We start from the raw sequence: 23,877 nt of genomic DNA on the forward strand, positions 1-23,877 counted from the left end.
CCCCACCTCATCCTCACCCCCGACGGCCCCGCCCCGCGGACCCCACCGCCCGGCAGCCCGCTCTGCCCACCCCGATTGGAGCCGCCTTCCGTGCGCGCTTTCTGCGGCGGCGAGGCTGCTCTCACTACAGCACGAGTCCCGGGCCCCGGGTAGCTCCGTGGGTCAAGGGTGAGACTCGTGATCTCAGCTCCGGTCGTGATCTCACGGTTCGTGAGTTCAAGCCCCACATCGGGCTCCGCGCTGACGGCGCGGGGCCCGCTTGGGATTCTCGCTCTCTCCCTCTCTCTCCCCCTCCCCTGCTCGCTCTCTACCTCTCTCAAAATCAATAAATAAAAGCAAAACAAAACACCCCACAAATCCTGCTTCTAAAGCTCTTATGTGGCTCTCCACGATGCTAAGGATGAAGTTCAAAGCACTTAATGTGGCTCGTAAGGCCCCTCCTTGATTGGGGTCCTGGTAGGAGGTGCTCCCCTCGCCTGGAATGTATTTCCTGCCCCACACCGCCCAACACATGCACACGTGCACGCACGTACACACACACACACACACACACACACACACACACACACACCTACCACTTGCCTGAATGTGGCTAATTGCCCTAAGACACCGCTTCCTCTGTGAAGACTCTCCAGGTCAGAACAGATGACGTTTCCCAGCTCTGTTCTGCCCGAGCACCGTGTCCCCGCCTGTCATTGTCCCACCGTCTGTCTTTCCGCCGGACCGGAAACCCTGGGGGGTCAGGACCGAGCCCCGCTCGCTGCCTGGCCGACTGCCCGGTCCCTGGGGCGCTGATACGTGTGGGATGGACAGACACGAGGGTTCCGACCACCTGCTCTGGCTGTCCTCCCGTTGCGCACACAAGCCAAACACAGAGTCCTTAGCTGAGCACTGGGTTGGAACCAGTGAGGCGCGTGGGAAAGAGCTCGGGGAAGGGGATCCTGTTCTGGAAGGACAGGCTGGCCACTCCGCTTCCAAACGCGAGTTGTTGGAGCTCCTGCGGGTGCGCGGCCCAGGCGCCATCCCGGGAGACGAATCCGGTGCATCTTGGAGGGACGGCGCGGAATGTGTTCCTTTAAAAGAGCCCCTAAGGAGCTGGACGCTCAGCGGGCCCAGGGAACCCTGGGCAAGACAGTACCGCCCCTGTGGCCCCGCCGTGGGTGTCGCAGCACTAACGGCTCTCTCCTCGCAGGCCACCGAAAGCATTAAGATGCTGGTGACTTTGTGTCAGTGCGACACCGAGGAAATCAGAAACGTGGCCTCGGAGACCCTCTTGTCTCTCGGTGAGTTTCGCTTACACGTTGTTTCCTTCTGGTGCTCTCCAAGGGAGCTGGGCCCAGACGGTTCGTGGGGGCCGTGGGAGCACCTTCCCCCCCAGGGGCCCTGCTCACACTCATGCTCACACATGGTACGTCACACACATGGGACATCACACTCGCACAGGGGACGTCACACGCGTGCTCACATGGCATACGTCACACACAGGGGAGGTCACACTCACACAAGGTACATCGCGCACTTGCACAGGGCACGTTACACACACACAATGTAGGTCACAATCACACACACACACTATGAGGAACTGGTGGCTTCCCATCTCCGTCCAATGCCCGGTTCTCACCGCCTGGAGCTAGGGGAGGGCCGCTCTCGGGAGCCCCGCCAGGCCGATCAGCCTGCGCTGTTTGGAGGCCAGGACGTAGACTCGAACCTAAAGCAGAGGCAGTAGTCAGGGATCCAGGGGGGCTGGCGAGCTTGGGCTGGGACTCCGGGGGCCGCGGTTGGCTGAGGCGGCAGGCACGGCGGGCACACTAGTCCCCTCCTCACCCTGCCTCGCACGTTAGCCTCTGGTTGCCCCGCTGACCTGTGCCCAGCTGAGTCCTGACACCGGAGAAAAGAAGTGTGGTTCTTGAATGCTGGAATAGCCAGATAAACCCCCCTCCCCACTTCACCTCGTAAAGGCACCTGCCTACCAGGTTTCACGCCTTTGTTCTTTCGGGGGAGTGCAGGGGGCAGAGAGAGGCTGTTCTAACCTGCATAAAAGATAGAGACAGTTGTTATTCTACTACTGCAACCGCTCTTAATGTGCAAAAACTATGCTTCTAAAAGTCCTCAAATATAATCCGGCTAATAATACTAGTTGGAAAGAAGCCACCCTGGTTTGGCTATAGTCGCATAATAACGTAAGGCAGAACCTCGTGGCATTTATAATCACCGTGCAAATCACATTCGTTGTTGTAGGTGTTCTTTCTTACAGTTACTGGTTTAATGACACTTCCTTCTGCTAACGAATACATCATTTGATCCACAGAAATCCAAGCCAGCACATGTTTGTTTGAAGGATAAAACAGTTATTCCTTGAGTCACCTGGGTGGCTCAGTCAGTTAAGCATCCCACTTCAGCTCAGGTCATGATCTCAGGTTCTTGAGTTCGAGCCCCACGTGGGGCTCTGTGCTGACAGCTCAGAGCCTGGAGGCTGCTTCGAGTTCTGTGTCTCCTCCTCTCTCTGCCCCTCCCTTGCTCATGCTCTGTCTCTGTCTCTCAATAATAAACGTTAAAAAAATTTTAAAACAGGGGCACCTGGGTGGCGCAGTCGGTTAAGCGTCCGACTTCAGCCAGGTCACCATCTCGCGGACTGTGAGTTCGAGCCCCGCGTCAGGCTCTGGGCTGATGGCTCGGAGCCTGGAGCCTGTTTCCGATTCTGTGTCTCCCTCTCTCTCTGCCCCTCCCCCGTTCATGCTCTGTCTCTCTCTGTCCCAAAAATAAATAAAAAACGTTGAAAAAAAAATTAAAAAAAAAATTTTTTTAAACAAATTTGGGTGAGGGGGCGCCTGGGTGGCTCAGCTGGCTGAGCCTCCGACTTTGGCTCAGGTCATGATCTCGCGGTTCATGGGTTTGAGCCCCACATCAGGCTCAGTGCTGACAGCTCAGAGCCTGGAGCCTGCTTCAGATTCTGTGTCTCCCTCTCTCTCTCTGCCCCTCCCCTCCCCTTTTCTCTCTCTCAAAAATAAAATTAAAAACATAAAAAAATTTTTTTTAAAAAAACAGTGATCCCTTATGGCTGCTTTAGGCATACAACTTTAATTCCCTAAACACACGCCCAGGGTATTATTAGTTTGAACCTCTTTTATCCCATCGTGTTCTGGGCTAACACTGAAGGCAAGCCAAGTGTTTGCACAGCTCAGCGACACTTCCTTATCCAGTGTGACCCAGAGAAGCCTGTCCCCGCCAGATGTGCCCCAGGAGTCACTTCAGCAGCACAAACAGCATCTCCAGGAACGATGGTCACACCTGCTTCACCTGCGGGGCTCCCCCGGCCCCCATGCCCCCCTCATACCACCAGCTCACGTTCCCAACACTAGTTGGCACTTTGGAATCACTAAGGAGGCTCTCAAATACACTCATGCCCGGGGTTCTACTCCCGAAGGATCTGATTTCAGTCGGCTGGGGTGTGCCTGGGTGCTGGGATGGTTCAAAGCCCCCCCAGGGGAGTCTAAGATGTAACCGATGCTTGAACCCAATGTTATGAATCTCCTTTGACCTTAATACACAAACACTGGTGTGTTTTTAACTCACCCAGATGACCGAGTTGGTAATTGTGTCTGGTAGGTCCCCCTGTGATTTGGGGGCCGGTCTCTTTGTCCTAGACGGCTGCTGTGGAATTAGTGGCTTCTGTAAGTGAGGAACTGAAGGTTAACCGTATTTAATTTTGAGTCGTTACCGTTCACATGTAAATCGCCACCTGAGGCCGCTGCCCACTGCTGTCTGTGTAGCTGTGGCCACCTACCCGTCCGGCTGGGCCTCAGACCGGTTGAAAGCACACTGCCCCATGTGCCAAAGCTCAGGCCCTTTCTCCTCCAACACCTGCCTGCTTCCCAGGGCTGTTGACAGACCAGAGGAGGGGCCAACGCAGATCAACGCCCACGGAAAACAACGTTAGAGTAAGAGGCCCCGGCATCCCAGCTCTGGTTGTGTCTCTGCAGTGATGTGGGGTTACACCCGTAGAGGATTCGCTCTGTGCCGGGCACTGTTTTGAGGGACCTGCATGAGTTAGCACATTTAATCTTCCGAAGGACTCCACGAAGGAGAAGGGCAGTTAGTCCCATTTTGCAGAAGGGCCCATTGAGGCATAACTCACTTATGGGCACCCAGACCCGGTAGGGCACCGCGATGGAATCCTGACCCACCTACACTCTGCAGGACTCTGGGGAAGGACTGCACACCTCTAAATTGGGATACAGCCATGCACACGCTAGGAACGGGCCGGGTATTCACTGGGTTCTAAATAGCGTTAGTTACCCAAGCCATTCAGGCTGTGTGCCATGGTATGAATGTGCCTAACTCTGTCTCTCTCTACCCCCGCCTCCCCGCCCCGCTGTCATCACCTAGAAAGGTGCTGTGTTTAATGTTTTATATGTCAGGGTTTTGTGCAAATATTTTGTCTCAAAAAAGGATTCCACTCCAAAGCAATAAAAAAGTAAAAATTACTGAATTAGGGGAAAAAATAGCATTTGCCTCAGAAAAGTCAACAAGGCATGACAAAACAATCTGCAGAAATCTCTAAAATTTGGTGGCCTTTGTCTAGAGGAGTTTGCTAAGTTCTTATAAGTGCAGGTGACTCCTTCCTTTGGTATGTGATGTATTACCGAAAAAATTAAATATACCCCTCTAAAACACAAACTTTAGTTGATCGAGAGGCTTCTGTTTCCAGAGACTACGATATATTATAAAATCCACCATTACACTGCTTTTCAAAAACTCACATCAATGTATTTCTAGCGTTTCATGAATCTTTTTTTACTTTTTTTGTTAATGAACTTCTTTTTTATTTTTAATGTTTATTATTTTTGAGAGAGAGACAGAATGTGAGCTGGGGAGGGTCAGAGAGAGGGAGACACAGAATCTAAAGCAGGCTCCAGGCTCTGAGCTGTCAGCACAGAGCCCGACATAGGGCTCGAACCCATGAACTATGAGATCATGACCTGAGCCCAAGTGGGAAGCTTAACCGACTGAGCCACGAGGTGTCCCTCTTAATGAACTTCTGATTGACCACAACTCATTATTCCCAGCTTTGTCTCTCTTGTATTAAATACGTGAAAACCTGCTTCTTATCACTACTTCTCTGTGATTGTTTTCCCCGTTTCCTAATCATTGTTTTAAATAGGAAAAAATAGAATGGAATGTTCAGATAACTTGCAAATACCTGTTGGCTGTTCAAGATGGTTCTACTGGCAGACGTGACCTAGTTACTAGCTGGTAGATGGCATCACCACATGTGTCCAAGGCCAAGGGTAATTTTTTTTAGCTAGAGTTTTTTAGCTAAAGTCTAGATAAATTTGACTTTTATAAAAGACCCTTTAGATATGTCAATGTACAATGTAAAAAAGTAAAAGCTATATCAAAGTTCAATGCCTTGAAGTCAAGGACCAGCCATTCTGAAATCTCTAACACACTTATAATCCATATGGTTTCTCAGGAAGAAATCTATGTGTGAAATTATTGCCATTAAATGCCCCTAGGAGTTCAACTGTTCCACACCCTGACATTATTTTAGTCTCTGGCATTAACTCAAAAGTACTTGGTTGTTCTACAAAGGAAAAAAGAGACAAACCAAAAAGCCGACTCTTAACTACAGAGAACACACTGATGGTTACCAGAGGGGAGGTGGATGGGGGATGGGTGAAATAGGTGAGGGAGATTAAGAGTACACTTATCTTGATGAGCACTGGGTAATGTATAGAATTGTTGGATCATTGTATTGTACATCCGAAACCGAAACATACAACACTGTATGTTCACTACACTGGAATTCTTTTCTTTAATCTTTATTTATTTTTGAGAGAGAGACAGAGCACGAGCGGGGAAGGGGCAGAGAGAGGGAGACACAGAATCCGAAGCAGGCTCCAGGCTCCGAGCTGTCAGCACAGAGCCTGACGCGGGGCTCGAACCCACAAACTGTGAGATCATGACCTGAGCCGAAGTGGGACGCCCGACCCACTGAGCCACCCAGGCGCCCCTGGAATTTTTTTTTTTTTTTTTTGAGTATAAAAAAAAAAGTTCTTGGCTCTTCTAAACAGTACCTAGGAAACCACATAATTAAGAATTACAGAAGATGACTTTCCTTACTAAAGTTAACATTAGCAAATATAGCAATCCATTCCCAAACAACTGGTTTCAATTCGTTATCCTGAGTCATCGATGAATGAGAAGGTTAAACTGGTGTTTATTTTTGATGTTCTGCGCGCAGGAGAAGATGGGCGGCTGGCGTACGAACAGCTGGACAAATTTCCTCGAGACCGTGTTAACGCTGGAGGGCGTCATGGGGCTGAAGTTGCCACGGCCTTTTAATGAGCTCTGCCCAACAGCCATCTTAATAAATGGCCCTGTTCATCAAGATGGTGCTGGGATTTAGCGGGCGTGTTTAAACCTTGAAGAGTTCTGCTGAGGTTGTCTGGAAATTTAACACGTCATAGATAGAAGTCAAAGTCGAGCGTCATAGTACCTATCTACTTTTCCTTTGGCCGATAGAATAGGGCCAATATGACTCCGTAGATGACGGTGTCGATTGCGTCTGACGATACTTGGTAAAAGAATCCATCTTATCTCATATGTATGGAATTTTAGAACAGCCATCTTTGTACTTTTTTGGAAGTTCTTCTCTAAGCCTAAAATCGTCACATGATACTTTGATGACTGTCACACGCCTTGCGGTGTCTCCCCGTCGTGTCCTGAGGGTTGAGGGGCCCCACCAGCTACCTAATTTTACCTTAAATGCAAAGCACAAAAAAGAATTTCTTCGAATAACAGTTTGCCCGCAGAACTCGGTAAAATGACACATTGTAAGAGTTTAAATTTTTTTTTAACTTCATTTTTTTTCCAAGCCTCCATTACTTCTTTTGTTTCTTTTCTCCATCCTGACCGTTCCCAAAGCATGTTTCTGTGATGGATAAAAGACAGGTTGATGTCTAAGATGATACCCGTACTCCTTAAAAAAAAGACATTCGAAGTTGAAGCTTTTTTGAACACGAGCCATTTTTTTTTTTTTTGATGATACTTTTACAACAGAGGTATTTTGCTGCTAAGACAAATCAAAACAAAAACTCATGGAATCAGAAAGCTGTGATGCTCTTTGGGGTCGTAGAACTGGGCACTTGGAGGAATCTTAATGGGGCGGGAGCAGAAGGAGATTCACAAGTGGTCCTTGCTTCTACAGGAATTAGCATGAGATTAGGAGGAAGAATGTCCCAAGGGACGCATGAGGGACAGTTACTGCCCCAGAGAAATCACTCGTCACTGGGTGGGAGCTCTTGGCCAAATAGTTAAAACAACAGCTCCCCTCACTGTTTCTGTATCAGGGGAGCAATTCCACTAAATAAAGTACAAGACCACTAGATAGCTCGTACTAACTAACTTTCCTTCCTCTTAAGAGTATACACGGTGGGATATGCCAAGATATCAAAATAAAATGTGTGAGTGTGATTTAAACCGTGGAATATCAACTGTATTCTGGATGTGTTCGTATCAAATATTTAGGTGTCGTTTTAAATATTTACATTTTAGCAAGACCTTTAAGAACAACTCTTAATCCATTTTAAAGTAAGAATTGTTTGCCAGACTTCCTGGCGAATAGTTCTTTCAACTGTGAAGTTATAATGTGTATATATATTTGTATATTTATAAATATTATATATATGCATATATCCTTCATTTTAAAGGTACATTGTACAGTCTGTAGTTTAGCATGTATAGTCTGTAGCCTATAGTCTCTGTTAGATGGTTGATTCTTTTTGTAGAAAGTCAAATCACAAATGTTACAGAGTTTTTTGTTAGTTTTGTTTTCGTTTTCTAATTTTTTGAATATTGCATGAGTAATTAATTACGTACTTTTGTATTCATTTCTGCATTTTATTTTCACTCAGAGGGGGTGCCTTTAGTCTCGTGGCATTTGTATCCATCACTCTTTCGATCATGTAAGTTAAAATAAAAATTATTTTTGAATTGTTACTCTTATGCACAGAGTCTGCTCTGTTTTTCACATGCCGTTCTTAACCTGGCGTTTCTATAGCACAGGGCGCCTCATTTCGCAACTTGAATTTCTCATCTTGAAATTCCTTCACTTGTAAATGAAGATAATAATGTTTACTTCTCAATGTGTTGTAAAGCTAATTGGAGGAAAAGAGCTGTGTTTCAGAATTGTGGTATCTGTGAGCAGAGACCACGAGCCCCTTGAGGATGCTAAGAGCCTTCATTTGTGTGTTCCCAGCCCACACCCCACCCGTGTCATCACAGAGGAGCCCCCAGCATTCAGCTGGGAGAGTATTCACCCACTGACGCTATTAAATACCAGTGATTCCTTTGAGTCAGCAGGAAAAATTTTCTCCTACAAGGAAGGTTTATTGCTATACTGTTTAACTGAATTGTCTTCCTTAACTTTACAAGATGGTAAAGGAAAACCGTAAACCCCAACTCGGCAGAAAACACCAGCCCTTCTTACTGTATTCAAAAAGAAAATTAGTCAAATAGAAAGAGAAATATTTTTATCCCTGAAATTTTCCTGGAGATAATATCTCTTATTAATATTCTCTTGATTTTGAGAAATTCTAAGTATGCTTTGTGTGAGAAACAAATTGTTTGCTACAAACCTGATCTCTAACTTCTCATTTATTCAACAAGTTTTGTGTGTTTGTTTACTTGCATACTTACTATGAATAAGGTATATACTGGGGACTGTTCTTTTTTTTTTTAATTTTTTTAATGTTTATTTATTTTTGAGCAAGAGAGACAGAGCACGAGTCGGGGAGGGGTAGAGAGAGAGGGAGACACAGAATTTGAATCAGGGTCCAGGCTCTGAGCTGTCAGCACAGAGCCCAACGCGGGGCTCAAACCCATGAATGGTGAGACCATGACCTGAGCCGAAGTCAGCCATTTAACCGACTGAGCCACCCAGGCGCCCCCTGGGGACTGTTCTTGACACTGCAGATACAGCAGTGAAGAGAAAACAAAAAAAAATCTCTGCCCTCACAGGGCTCATATTCTGGTGAAGGAAAGACAGGGAAGGCGATCATAATTGCACAAGGTTGGGGAAAGGAGAAGTGACATGGCAAAGGTCACAAGTTTGAAGAGGGTGTTCGAGGAAGGCCTAATAGAAAATTACATTTGAGCAACGACTTGAGGAACTGAGGGGTGAACCACGTGAATATCCCCAGGAAGAAGAGGTAACAATAAGTACAATGGCCTTGAAGAGGAGCCATGCTTGGGGTTTTAGATTTTACTAGCAGGCACAGTTTATTTTTAATCTTTTTTCTAATAGATTTTAAAAAGTAAAAATAATAGGGGAAGTTAACTTTAATAATACATTTTGGGGGGCGTCTAGGTGTTGGTTAAGCAACCAACTCTTGATTTTGGCTCAGGTCAGGATCTCACGGTTGGTGAGTTTGAGCCCCTGCACTGGGCTCTACACCGATGATGCAGTCTGCTTGAGATTCTCTCTCTCTCTCCCTTTCTCTCTGCCCCTTCCCCTATGACATCATGACCTGAGCCAAAATCAAGAGTTGGACACTTAACTGAGCCACCCAGGCACCTTCATTCTTTTTATTTTTTTCTCATACTAAGTCTTCGAAATCCAGTATGTAGTTTATACTTACAGCACAGCTCAATTCAGATTAGTCACATTCACGTGCTCCAAAGCTACATGTGGCTGCCGTGCTGGCCAACACATGTCCATGATTCCCAGTTGTCCCACTAATAATCCTTTATAGCCTTCACATGCATATGCACGTGCTCGCATACCCACATGCACAGGTGCTCACATACACGCATGCACACGCATATGGATACAGGGTTCCAACCATGGATTACATGTTTAGTTGTCATGTCTCTTTAAGGCTCTTCTCACTTACAACAGTAGTCACTCCCCCTTTCCTGAGCTTCCGTATCTTGATATATTTGAAGAGTATAGGCAGGTACACTTTGTAGAAGGCAAGAGAAGAACTGTAGGGCAGTCTCCTTGAGTGGGACAAGTCGTGAAATGTACTGTAGGAATGGAGAGGGACCCGCCGTCCAAATTTCTACGTTGACAGTAGAGCCTTGTCGATAAGTTGGAAATGAGATGCGAGACCAATAAAAGCCAAGGATAAATCCAAAAATTTCAACCTGAACCGCTGGAAGGATCGGGGTGCCCTCTTCCGAGACAGAGAACCTGAGCAGCAGCTGGCTTAGGAAATGCACGAATTCTGATTTGGACATGTTATATTTGAGAAGCCACGTAGACATCCAAATGGATGGCTGTCAAGTTGGTGACTGAATGTGTTTGGAGTCCAGGTGAGAAATCTAGTTAAGAATACAAAACTGGGGAGGGGGGCGCCTGGCTGCCTCAGTTGGTGGAAGCGTGTGACTCTTAATCTCAGGGCTGTGAGTTCAAGCCCCATGTTGGGTGTAGAGATTACTCAAAAAATAAAATGTTAAATATGAGACGCCTGGGTGACTCAGTCGGTTGAGCATCTGACTCTCGATCTCGGCTCAGGTCATGATCTAATGTTCATGAGTTTGAGCCCCACCTCGGGCCCTGAGCTGACAGCATGGAGCCTGCTTGGAATTCACTCTCCCTCTCTCACTGCCCCTACCCTATTCATTCTCTCTCTCTCTCTCTCTCTCTCTCAAAATAAATAAATAAAATTTTTTAAATGAAATATTAAAATATATTTGTGTGTGTGTGACGGAACAGTCTTGGAACACCCCAATATTTGGAGGTCATAGAGAGAAGAGGAACCAGCAAAGGAAAACGGAGGGTGGCAAGCAAGAGAAAAATCAAGTGTGACATCTTAGAAGCTATTCGCTAGGTGAATTGAGTGTTTCAAGGAAAAAGGAGTATCCAGTGCTGAGGACTGAGAATTGGACTCAGCAGAATGAAGGTCATCGGTGAGCCTGAAGATTCATGGGTTTGAAATCCATCTTTGGAGTACATCCAAGAGACAGTGGAAGAATATTTGAAACACTAAGTATGGCAACTCTTTGAAAAGTTTTTGGCGCCTGGGTGGCTCAGTCGGTTGAGCATCTGACTTCAGCTCAGGTCATGATCTCACAGTTCATGGGTTCGAGCCCTGTGTCAGGCTCTGTGCTGATGGCTCAGAGCCTGGAGCCTGCTTCGGATTCTGTGTCTCCCTCTCTCTCTGCCCCTCCCCTGGTCACGCTCTGTCTCTCTCTCAAAAATAAACATTTAAAAAAGAAAAGTTTTTGTATAAACAGGAACAGAGCAATAACTTGGCAGAGGGGTTCTATGAGGTCAAGAGAGTGTTTTATTTTTTTGAGAACAAGTACAGCCTGCTTGTTGATGTGAAAAGGATCCAGTCAACATGGAAAACTTAGTTAAGGCAAGAGAAGAACTGTAGGGCAATCTCCTTGAGTGGGACAAGTCACGAAATGTCCTGCAGGAATGGAGAGGGGTCCATAACAACAGGACAGTTGGAGTATATGTGCACGGATGGAGATAGGTGGACGCAATGAAGGCAACCATGCCTTCCACTGACTGCTTCTATTTTCTCAGCAAAATAGGACCAACATAGGAAATCCATGATGTGGAGGAAAACTCTGATTCCGTGACAAATAAGCAGAATAGCCACAATGCTATGAAAGGAAATTCAGGATGTGTTGGAATAAGCCACGTAGAACAGGCAAGTTCCCGTAGATCCTGTGCAAGCAAAGGGACAAGGGCGGGAACACTCCTGGCGTATGTGAGGAGAAGCCAGTGTGGTCGACGCTGAGATTCCGTGCACCAGAGGCGTATAAGTGAACTTGATTTGACTGAAATTGTAGAAGGCCTTCGATGGTGGCCTGAAGAATTTAGGCCTCCATTGCTTGCCCCTGATTTGTGTATTCCATTCTCCAGTGTCGCTAAGAGATGCATTCCAGAGTTCTAGACTGTTGACTTCAACTGCCACAACACAAGGATAACTGAAGCACCACTGGCCTTTTTCATACGATGTCTAAGGCACATACTTATTATGTGCAATTTTCAACTCAGATCTACCAGTATTTTGTGGGGCTGTATCAGCGCCTCCAGAAGTTCTGGAATGTCACTGTTAGGCGCTTTTTCATTAAGAAGAAGGAAGAAGATATCCCTTCGGTTGAGAGTATTTTTCACAAAGAAAAATTCGTGGTGCTTGGTCGTGTATTGAAGAATCAATCTCTAGCCATTGAGAAGAGGGCTCAGGCTGCATATAGAATCGGACTGTTGGCCTTCACAGGTACGGACTTATTTTTTATTTATTTTATTTATTTTTAATGTTTATTCATTTTTGAGAGAGAGACAGAGTGTGAGCAGGGGAGGGGCAGAGAGAGAGGGAGACACAGAATCTGAAGCAGGCTCCAGGCTCTGAGCCGTCAGCACAAGGGGCTCGAACTCACGAACCACGAGATCATGACCTGAGGCACTGAGCCACCCAGGAGCCCCATGCTGGTACTGATTTAACCAGCTGTGCTAATGTAGGTCTTTCAAAATCTTCTGCTTGTTATAATGCTGTAAGTTAGTGATTTTCATAGCTCTGATCTTAAAATTCCAATAACATTTCCTTTGCCTAAATTTTTAGTTTTTTGTCTTTGTACCACCAAAGATATTTACTAATCATTTTCTCCTTAAGGATCTCATGTTTTAAAATAATGTGTCCATCCACTAGATTCTACTCCTGAAATCATTATTGCACTATATGCTAACTTAGATGTAAATTTAAAAATTAATTAATTAATTAATTTTAATTTAAAAAAGAATGTCCATCAAATAAACTACTCAGTAAGAACTTTCCCACTTTTATTAAAAACAACTATACTGAAATTGCCTATCAAAGTTCTCATTATTATTTAAAAAATAAAATATCTAAACCGACTTGATATAATTCCAACTTAGTGATATGATTCCAACACAGAGTAATACCAGTTGATATTTTATTTTTATTTTATTAATGTTTATTTGTATTAGAGAGAGAAAGCAGGAGAGAGGTTGGGGGGTCGGGGGGGGCGGAGACACAGAATCTGAAGCAGGCTCCAGGCTCTGAGCTGTCAGCACAGACAGAGCCTGACGCGGGGCTCGAACCCACAAACTGTGAGATCACGACCTGAGCCGAAGTCGGACGCTTAACCGACTGAGCCACCCAGGCACCCCATTTTTTATCTTGCAAAAATGCATTACACAGAAACTACCTTAGAAAAATCATTAAAAGCCTAAGGCTGTTAAAACACCTATCAGGAAGGCACTTGGGGCATCAGTGAAAAGCAACCGTGAATGTATATTTGGCCAGAAAATTACGTGGTAAACTGCTCGAACACACACCACTCTAATGATTATCAGGTTTAAACTCAACTCCACTTTTTTTGTTCCAATAAATTTCAGGATATGCAGTGAAATTTTATACATAATCTTCAACAACACGTCTCTTGATTAGAAGCTCTGGTAGCTATAAGTATCATAGATGACTGATCTCTTTTTTAATGGGTTGCCTAGATGTAATTTGACAGACTAAATTTTTCAAAGAATGGCGTCCGTGAGAGAAAACATTTACCGTTTTCAAGAACCAAGGGGTCCTAGGTGCCAGGATGGGTGAGAACCAGTGGCACAGAGCTAGAAAGAAGCTGGAGGACTCCCATGTGAAGGAAGGATAAATGGCGCCCACCACTTGAGAAAGTTCCCTGTAGAGCTCTGTTCACCATTTGGGGGAAGAGCTGGGTGGTTATAAAAGAGTCAGAATTCTTTAACTTGATGGTATGTAACCTCAGTCTTAGTTATACTTGTAGAAGGCAGGGAAAGAGCCTATGCCCAGGCTTCAGCTAAAGCTTTAACATTGGCTAGAACATCCTTGGGTCCACGGGACTGTGGTAGTGCCACTAAGAGAAATCCAAGCCAGGTCAAAACCCCAGTGGCTAGAATCTGGCCAAGTATGCCAGCTACTCCTCACCTCCTGAGTAGTCTTCGTCCAGTGTTTTCTTGGCCAGTACCTTCTTAGGGTTTGAGATTTGAACTCGGGCAATCTGGGGTTCCGGTATACGAGGAAAGTAGAGCCCGGGTTCAGGTGGGGTCAGTCTGGGAACCAGGTTGGGTTCCCAAGCAAGAGCAATCTTATAAGGTCACGTTGGTTCCAGATCTGCAAGAGTCGGGCTGAGAAATGAGACATCAGAGAGAACAGGACAGCAAGGGACAGCTCATGAAAAACCTCTCTTACGAGTTACACCCTGGCTTTGCAGAGCAGTGTTTTGGTTTTCTGTTTTGTCTGCTCTGTTCATCTTGAAGTACTGACTCCTGACACCTACTCAAGTAGGTGCTTGAATAAAGGAGCCAGGGAGGAGACTTTGACAGGCGGGGAACTTCCAGTCCCTTTCGTGTTTTGTGCTTATCAACATACTTTTTCCTGTTCACAGCAGCACACCAGGAGGGGGTGGGGGGAAGGAAAAGGAAAATTCAGAGCATCCAAAGTGTCAGGATACAGCAAAAGGAATATGGACACATCAGCACTCAAATGTCACCAGCTCCTAGATACGCCAAATACTTCTGAAATGCAAATACTTATTTTCCAGGAGGACCCACGGCTGGGAAATACGCCACTGAGCACATCAAAGAAGTGGCCAGTTTGTTGCAAAATCACCAGCTGGCGCCGAAAGTAAAGATTCTGCTGCTCCAGAGTATAGCCTGCTGGTGTTACTTAAATCCTACCAGCCAGAGGAAAGCCAAGAATTTCAAGTTTACCCCTATCCTCGTGAGGATTTTTGAGTACAGAGTCGATTCTGTCATCAAAACTGAAATCAACAAACACCTCCTTGTTAAATTTTGGGCTTGCTACGTTCTCTCTGTCATGACCTGCAATAATGTGTCCTGCGTAAAGGAGCTTAGAGACTTAGGTAATCTGAAATATCATTTGCAAATACTGGCGGCTGAGAATTGGTCTGGGTGGCCTGAGAATTTTGCAGAGGTGCTATATTTCCTCATTGGTTTTCACAGGAATTAATTTCTCTAAGGGCAGCTACCGTTGCATTAACCCGGAAAACTGAAATAAACAATAACAAGTCGAGATAGTACCCTAAAGTGTTTTCTTTTAGGCAGTTGAAAAATTCTCTATCAACCATCACGGTGACCGAAATAACCAAACGTATGAAAAGCACCGCTGTTTAAAATGACCTCATAAAGGGACACCTGGGTGGCTCAGTCAGTTGAGTGTCCGACTCTTGGTTTCAGCTCAGGTCACGATCTCACATTTCATGAGTTTGAGCCCCACATCGAGCTCTAAGCTGACAGCACGGAGCCTGCTTGGGATTCTCTCTCTCTCCCTGTCTCTCTGTCCCTCCCCCGCTTGTGCTATCTCTGTCTCTCTCAAAATAAATAAATAAACTTTAAAAAAAATTTTTTAAATAAAAATAAAATGACCTCATAAAATGTAGGTTCATAAAACGGGGATTCAGTGAACGATGCATTACCTATACAACTGTTAGGAGCAATGGTGTGTTTGGGGGGGGGGGGTCATCAGATGACATTAAGCCAAGGCACCTAGAAATGCCAAACCCTAACCTCGCCCACAGCCACCTCTCGTAATGGACACTACCCCACCTGTGCCCTTTTAGCCCTATCTCAGTGCTGATCTTCTCATCATCCAGCTGCCACGACTTTATCTGAGAGGGTTTTCTGGCCACCAAAGCATGATCCCTTCGCACGTGAGGCCAGCTAAAAGTTCGGGGCAATTAACACTCAATAAAACCTCAACTCAACTCCACTGGTACAACTCTGGATGGAGACGGGGTGCCGCGTGTTCAGACGTCTAGAGACAGCCTGAAGGTAGGCTCTTGGGTTTTCCTACAATGATGTACACAATCCCTGTATTATCGGTTAGAGAATAAGTAGCAGAAAGCCTGCACTTGACTTCTGTGCTACGCAGTCTCATTAAAAGCTTTAGTGCAAAAAGCAGTATTTATTGCAAGTGCCTAAAGGCACATTGACAGTTGCCTTAAGTTGCAGCCAGTGGATGTTGAATTTTTCACCTTTTTCACAAACTGGCTTTGACTGAGCTGTGCTTCAATGTGACGGTAAAATGGTAATGCAGTTCTGTGATCCCTGCTTGTATTTCTTATAGGAGGGCTGATCACATCACGCAGATTCATAGGGATCTTGGCACAAGTGTTCTCAGGTGTTAAACCAGAGAAAGCTGTGTTCTGCTGAGCAACTGTGTATTCTCATCCTCTGTGAATTTTGTGAATGCAGACTTTCTCAAACCAGAATCCCATTTATGGTGGTAGATTAAGGGTTGAAAATTGGAAGTCCCATTTAGAGACTGGGTCATGGTCAGAAATTACTTTTTGTTAATGCTTTTTATTTTATTATTTTTTTGAAGTTTATTTTAAGAGAGAGAGAGAGAAAGAGAACCAGCAGGAAAGGGGCAAAAGGGAGACAGAGGATCCAAAGTGGGCTCTGTGCTGACAGCACGGGGCTCAAACTCCCAAACTGTGAGATCGTGACCTGAGCTGAAGTCGGACGCTTAACTGACTGAGCCACCCAGGTGCCCCTGTTAATGCTCTTTAAAATTAAATTTTAATAGTAATGTCCAAGTAATACACAAACATAATTTAAAAAGTCAAATAATGCGGGGTGCCTGGGTGGCTCACTCAGTTGAGTGCCTGACTTTGGCTCAGGTCATGATCTCATGGTTCATGAGTTCGAGCCCTGCATCCGGCTCTGTGCTGACAGCTAAGAGCCTGGAGTTTGCTTAGGATTCTGTGTCTCCCTCTCTCTCTGCCCCTCCTCAGCTTATGTGCTCTCTCTCAAATATAAACATTTAAAAAAAAATTTAAGTCAAATAATACAATGACTCAGACTGAGAAATAGCAGTCCCTTAACCCCTTCCTGATTCGCACTCCCAGAGACGACCATTTGAGGTTTTTTGTCTGTTTCTTCTGGTTTTTATTATTATTATTGTTTTATTATTATGACTATCCTAGTTCTAAATAGTTCACATAAGGGCACCTGGGTGGCTCAGTCGGTTGAGCATCCAACTTCGGCCCAGGTCATGATCTCACGGTCCGTGGGTTCAAGCCCTGCATCGGGCTCTGTGCTGACAGCTCAGAGCCTGGAGCCTGTTTCAGATTCTGTGTCTCCCTCTCTCTCTGACCCTCCCCTGTTCATGCTCTGTCTCTCTCTGTCTCAAAAATAAATAAACATTAAAAAATAAGTAGTTCACATATATTGCTAATTCTTTTTTCCCCCCAATTTTAGGTAATTTTCTTTTTACTTCTTACTATGACTGACAAGGTCTTAAGGTTCTAACCCTGTTCCTTGCTGGGGTTTCCCCTTCGTCTCTCAATATAATTGTGCCACAATTGTCCATTAAAACAAGAGGAGTACTTCAGCGTTTTTCATGGCTAAGTAGTATGTGTAGTATCGTTTCCTTCCTCATACAACTGTTTTCCCTGGAGTTTGATTCCTTTGTTGTGTTGCTTAGTTTCATTCACGGATTTCCATTCTCCATAACTGTTCAGCCACCCAATACTTACACGCTGAGTAATTGTTTCCTCTTGAAGACAGACCCCCACCCCCATCCTGGATGCCACCATGCTATTGTTCCCATTTGGGCCTCCCACCTGGCTAGCAAAGATTTTAGGATTTCCCTTCAACACCAGGGATCCCCTCTATCCCTCCCATGTTGGGGGATCCCACATACTATTGAGGGATCCCACATACTTTTGCTTTCCTTTTTCTGGTTCACTCCCACATCTGAATTTGGAGCGGGTTTTCCACTAGTTTCCTCAGAAAGAATGAAGAGGAGGTTAATTTTTGGAGATCTGCCATTTCCGACGATACGTTTATTTTTCTGGAGGGATCATTTGACTTCAGCCAGCCTCTGACCCTGGAGGAGCAGCAGAGGACCTCAAACTCCTCACTCCTCAGAAGAGAAGAGCCAGGCTCTGTTTTTCCCAAAGCCTATAGTCAGTGAGGTCACTCACCTCTGCTGAAACCAGGAGTGTTACAGGACTGGAGTTTCCCACTCCTGGAAGAAAACCTCAGATTTAGATTTTCTTTTTAATGTTTATTCACTTTTTGAGAGACCAAGTACAAGCAGGGGAGGGGCAGAGAGAGAGGGAGACACAGAATCCGAAGCAGGCTCCAGGCTCTGAGCTATCAGCACAGAGACCAACGCGGGGCTCAAACTCACAAACCACAAAATCAGGCCCTGAGCTGAAGTTGGACATTTAACTGACTGAGCCACGCGGGTGCCCGAAAACACCAGATTTAGAAAAGTAGCAGGTTCCCTGCTGGAAAGAATACTTTCCAGAGATATTCTATCTGTATACAAGGAAATGTACATATATCCCTTTTCTTAGTCTTGTTTTAACATATAGTAGCATTTTATTTGCAGCAATTTTTTTCTGGTATTCACCTTTTTAAAAATTGAAGTATAATTAACATATAATACTAGATTAACTTCAGGTGTACAATGTAATGATTCAACAATTCTATACATTACTCAGTGCTCATCGCGACAAGTGTTTTTTTTTGTTTTGTTTTGTTTATTTTGAGACAGAGTGTGAATGAGCATGAGCGGGGGAGGGGCAGAGAGAGAGGGAAAGAAAGAATCCCAAGCAGGCTCCATACTGTCCGCACAGAGCCTGATGCGGGGCTCAAATCACTAACCATGAGATCATGACCTGAGCTGAAATCAGGAGTCGGACACTTAACCAACTGAGCCACCCCGGTTTCCCATGATAAGTGTACTCTTAATCCCCTTTATCTATTTCACTTATCACCCCCCACACGCCATCTTTCCTCTGGCAACCACCAGTTTGTTCTCTGTATTTAAGAGTCTGTTTTGAGTTTGTCTCTTTTTTTTTGTTTCTTGAATTCCACATGAGTGAAATCATCTGGTATTTGTCCTTCTCTGACTTATTTCACTTAGTGTAATACCCTCCAGGTCCATCCATGCTGTTTGTTGCCCATGTCAAGAGTTCCTGCTTTTGTATGGCTGAGTAATATTCCATTGTCTATATACCTACATCATCTATATCTCACGTCTTTATCCACTCATCTATTCTGCATATCTATAATCTATATGCCATCTATCCCACACTTCCTTTATCCATTCATCTATCTATGGACACTTGGGCTGCTTCCGTATCTTGGCTATTGTAAATAATGCTGCAATAAAGAGAGGGTGTATTTATCTTTTCAAATTAGTGTTTTCATTTCCTTTGGGTAATCATCTAGCAATGGAATTACTGGATCATATGGTTAATTGCAATTTGTAACTTTTTGAGGAGCCTCCATACTGCTTTCCCATGGTATCTGTACCAATTTACATTTCTGCCGACAGTGCACAAAGGTTCCTTTTTCTCCACATCCTTGCCAACGCTTGTTATTTCTTGTGTTTTTTTATTTAAGTCATTCTGACAAGTGTAAAGTGATGTCTCATTGTGGTTTTAATTTGCATTTCTCTGGTGATGAGTGATGTTGAGCATCTTTTCATGTGTCTGTTGGTCATTTGTAGGTCTTCTCTGGATAAATGTCTATTCAGGTCCCCTGCCCATTTTTTAGTTGGATTATGTGTGTGTGTGTGTGTGTGTGTGTGTGTGTGTGTGTTGAGTTACAGAAGTTCTTTATATATTTTAAATATTAACCCTTTATTGGATATGTCATTTGCAAATATCTTCTCCCATTCAGGAGGTTGCCTTTTTGTTTTGCTGGTTTCCCTCACTGTGCAGAAGCTTTTTAGTTTGGTTTAGTCCCAACAAAGTAATTTTGTTTTTGTTTCCTTTGCCTCAGGAGACCTATCTAGAAAAGTGTTTTTTATGACTGATGTAGAAGAACACATAGCCAGCGATTTCTTTAACAATTTTTATGGCTTCAGGTCTCACATTTAAGTCTATAACCCATTTTGAGTTTATTTTTGTGTATGGTGTAAGAAAGTGGTCCCGTTTCATTCTTTTCCATGCTGCTGTCCACTTTTCCCAGCACCATTTATAGAAGAGATGGTATTTTCCCCTTGTACGTTCTTGCCTCATCATAAATTGACCAGAAAAGTGTGGGTTTATTTCTGAGATCTCTAGCCTGTTCTACTCGCCCATATGTCCATCTTTGTGCCAGTGCCATACTGTCTTGATTACTACACCTTTGTTGTGTATCTTGTGATCTGGGATGGTGATACCTTCAGTTTTGTTCTTCTTTCTCAAGATAGTTTTGGCGATACGTGGTCTTTTGTGCTTCCATACAAATTTTAGGATTATTAGTTCTAGTTCTGTGAAAGATGGTGTTGTATCTGCCAATACTTTATCTTGGTCTAGGTTCTATACCTTAAAGAATAGATCATTAAGTAGATCTATTAAATAGATAAGATAGAACAAATAGAATAAATAGAATAGATAAATAAATAGATCATTAAATGATCTTAAATATAGATCATTTCACATGTGTGGGAACATATCTGTGGAAGATTTCTAGAAATGGGATTGCTTAGCAATACTCATATTTTTGTTTAAGTTTCCTTCTGTGCCCTGTTTTGTCACTTTTCCTTCATCCTCCCTGGCTATTAACTGACTCATCAGTGTGAGATTATGTCTGTTATAGATTACTGTCATTTTTAATGGGGTCTAGGGAGACAGAGTAGCTAAATGGCTGGGTTTGACTCACATGCTTAACCGGAAACTGCTAAGGCCCCTCTTCTGACAATGCTTAGAGAACTTTTGGTTAACATTTTATCTATGGAAACGTAGCTTATGAGGCAGCCTAGCTCTGTTGTTGTATTCAGATTCCTCTTTGGACTCTAGCACACGTGGAAGTTGAAGTTGGTAAAATAAAAGGCTGAAGCGGGCCTTGAGACATTCGTATGCTAAGCTTGGAATTTAAAACTGGTTTACCAAAGTGTTAACACTCAGTTACTTTACTTTCCTTGGTTGCTCCTTACAATTGCATCTCTCCCCAACATTTGAGTTCTCCTAGAAGCGAACTCCAGTTAAGAATTTGAATGCAGGGACCGTATTTGCAAGATTGACCTAAGGAACTAAGAACAGGGTGGGGGAGAAAGCCGATAGAAGGTGTGTTATCAAAAAGTTACTATCTAGGTAAAAGGGAACTTGTGATCCTGCTGAGGGACTGCTCTAATAAATACACAGCACACACCTCAGTTATCCTGCCCAGAGGCCCCAGGAGCTCAGACACACCAGCTCCTATCCTTCTTGGGCGAAAGATCATGACCTCATTAGCTAAAACCTAAAATTCGACTGAGATATCTTGGAAGAGGCAGGGTGGGCACAGGGTGGTTTTTCTAAACAAAGTCTCAAGGGCCCTAAGGCTGCGTAGTGACATGTGTGGTGCTCTGGCTCGTTAGAATCAATTTTTCTTCTGATGACATTTCATTTCTTTTGAGGGGATATCTCATCCACGGTGTAGTCTTAAGAGACCGTCAACCCAGCCATCTTGCCCTTCCGAGGAGCAGTGACATAAGCCGGGCTATGCCAATCTTGCCATCTCAGGAAAGGGGAGAAAATCAAACAGCACTAAGACAACGTCGATTAGCACCTGCTGCGGGGTCCCCAGTGCCGCTCTGACTTCTGCTTCCTCAGGACCATTGTAGTCTTCTGATGAATCCCATTTTTGTTCATGGCAGACAGGATTAGTTTCTCTGTTTTACAAAGAACTCCAAGAAAGGCAAGAAGAGACATGTTCAGAAATTTTTTAGAATAGCTTTTCTACATACATCTTAGTAACATTTCACTTTCTTCACAGACCTTCTCACTACGCCACCCCCGTGACCATACCCACTGTTTTTAAACTTGTACCAGTGTATAGAAAAGCAATTAATGTAGGGATATTTTAAAATCTGGCCACTTAATTTGTTTCTGGTTGCTCGTTTCTTATGTAAATGAGTTCTTTTTCCTTCCCATAATTAGCTTTATTTGGTTTGATTGCACCAGACTGAGACCACGAAAAGAATTTGTAATAATTGTGGTCCATTCTTCTCTAGTTCATGACCTTACAAGTTTCTAAAGCTTTGCCTTTAACCATTCACCATGTGATGCTAGGCATAGGAAGATAGTTTTATCAAGTTGCAATTTCTTCTTTTCCAAGCTTAATCGTATCCGTGCTGTTATTTATTAGGATTATGGGCTTCCCCCCGCCTTCAATGTTCAGAATTTCAAGCGTGCACTAAAACTAGAACAATCTTGCATTCCTGGGATAAACCCCAAGTTGGTCATCATGTGTTATCTTCCAGGATACAACTGGATTAGATTTACCATTTTATTTAGGATTTTTCCATCTGTATTCCCCCTCCAACCCTTTATGGGCCATCCTGGTTAGTTTTCGTATGTAATACTAACTGTATAGAATATATTGACAAATTAGTTCAGTCTAATCCAGGCTTCCCACGTTAACGGTTTTCCAACAGATTCTTAACCTATTGATATCCTTACAGCTCTCCTGAATTTTTTTAAGCCAACGTCAAAGAAGTTACTCTAACTTGCCAGATGTGATGGACCTCTGACTCTATCTTCAAGGCATTTCACTGAGGTGTTCTGACTTTAGATACCTAATTGAAAATCAGACCTGGGGCGCCTGGGTGGCTCAGTTAAGTGTCCAACTTCGGCTCAGATCATGATCTCACAGTTTGTGAGTTCAAGCCCCGCGTTGGGCTCTGTACTGACAGCCTGGAGCCTGCTTCAGATTCTGTGTCTCCCTCTCTCTCTCTGTCCCTCCCCCACTCACACCCCCTCTCGCTCTCAAAAATAAACACTAAGAAAAAAAGAAAAGGAAAATCAGACTCCTCATCTAAAAGTAATTCTTCCAAATTCACTGTCAACTAGTTCCCAAATGCTAGGCTTAAAAATCTATCACCCCAAGTTTCCTCTTGAAATCTCTCAAAACCACCTCTCAAGGTCCTTAGGCAACTGATTCGCTTTCTATCAAGATTCTGGTTGTATTTAAATGGAAGCATACAGCAGGTACTCTTACCTTGTTTCTTTCACTCAACATCATGGAGATCTGTCCATGTTGTTTATGCCTACTGTGACTTTTTGTTTTGAGACAAAGCATGCATGAGTTGGGGAGGGGCAGAGAGAGGAGAATCCCAAGCAGGCTCCACACGGTCAGCGTGAAGCCCTACATGGGGCTCAAACCCACAAACTGAGATCATGACCTGAGCTGAAAATCAAGAGTCGGATGCTTAACTGAGTGAACCACCCAGGTGCCCCTCTAGTCTTTAATTCCATCTTTGGGCTAATGGCCCATCCCTAAAACAGAGCTGCACTAACACAGTAGCCATCGGCCTCATGCAGCCATTTAAAAACAAATGCAGTTCCTCACTCCCACTAGCCCCATCTCAAGTCCTCAACAGCCACATATGGCTAACTGGTCATCACACTGGACAGCAAAGATATTTCTAACATCTCAGAAAGTTTCCTGGACAGTGTTGCTGTAGATTAATCACTTTTTTTTTTTTTTAAGTTTATCGCTCTCAAAAATAGAGTGCAAACAGGGAAGGGGCAGAGAGAGAGGGAGGCATAGAATCTGAAGCAGGCTCCAGGCTCTGAGTTGACAGCACAGAGCCAGATGCGGGGCTCAAACTCACAAACCGGGAGATCATAACCTGAGCCAAAGTCGGATGCTGAACCAACTGAGCCACCCAGGACCCCCAATAATCACTTCCATTCTTAAAGCATTTAGTTAAGACACTGTAGTAAAGGTTTTAATCCTCAAATAACACTGAGGCAGACTTCATCTCAACATAGGAGATAAGAACATTAGGTGAGCCTGGGTGGCTGTCAGTTGAGCGTCCGACTTTGGCTCAGGTGGTGATGTCAGTTTGTGAGATCGAGCCCCGCATCAGGCCCTGTGCTGACAGCTGAGCCTGGAACCTGCTTCAGATCCTG

General features: G+C 44.4%; 2 protein-coding genes and 1 pseudogene across 2 annotated transcripts in view; all 3 read left to right on the forward strand.

The window, feature by feature from the left end:
- The window catches only part of RIPOR2 (RHO family interacting cell polarization regulator 2), a 98,971-nt gene extending 91,928 nt beyond the window's left edge, over window positions 1-7,043 (forward strand). Inside the window, exons 20-21 of the mRNA XM_049611338.1 lie at window positions 1,193-1,283; window positions 6,245-7,043. Coding sequence (XP_049467295.1) covers window positions 1,193-1,283; window positions 6,245-6,345 — 192 coding nt within the window. The 3' untranslated portion in view covers window positions 6,346-7,043. The remainder of the gene's footprint in view (window positions 1-1,192; window positions 1,284-6,244) is intronic.
- Window positions 7,044-7,147: 104 nt separating this feature from the next.
- ARMH2 (armadillo like helical domain containing 2) lies at window positions 7,148-15,047 on the forward strand. Its single transcript, XM_049654778.1, has 2 exons — window positions 7,148-12,239; window positions 14,557-15,047. Exons 1-2 carry the CDS (start codon window positions 11,975-11,977, stop codon window positions 14,982-14,984), a joined length of 693 nt encoding a protein of 230 aa, XP_049510735.1. The 5' UTR covers window positions 7,148-11,974; the 3' UTR covers window positions 14,985-15,047.
- Window positions 15,048-15,718: 671 nt separating this feature from the next.
- The window catches only part of LOC125939322 (protein numb homolog), a 70,690-nt pseudogene continuing 62,531 nt past the window's right edge, over window positions 15,719-23,877 (forward strand).

The sequence above is a fragment of the Panthera uncia genome (assembly GCF_023721935.1).
Source record: "Panthera uncia isolate 11264 chromosome B2 unlocalized genomic scaffold, Puncia_PCG_1.0 HiC_scaffold_25, whole genome shotgun sequence".
Classification (NCBI taxonomy): Eukaryota; Metazoa; Chordata; class Mammalia; order Carnivora; family Felidae; genus Panthera; species Panthera uncia.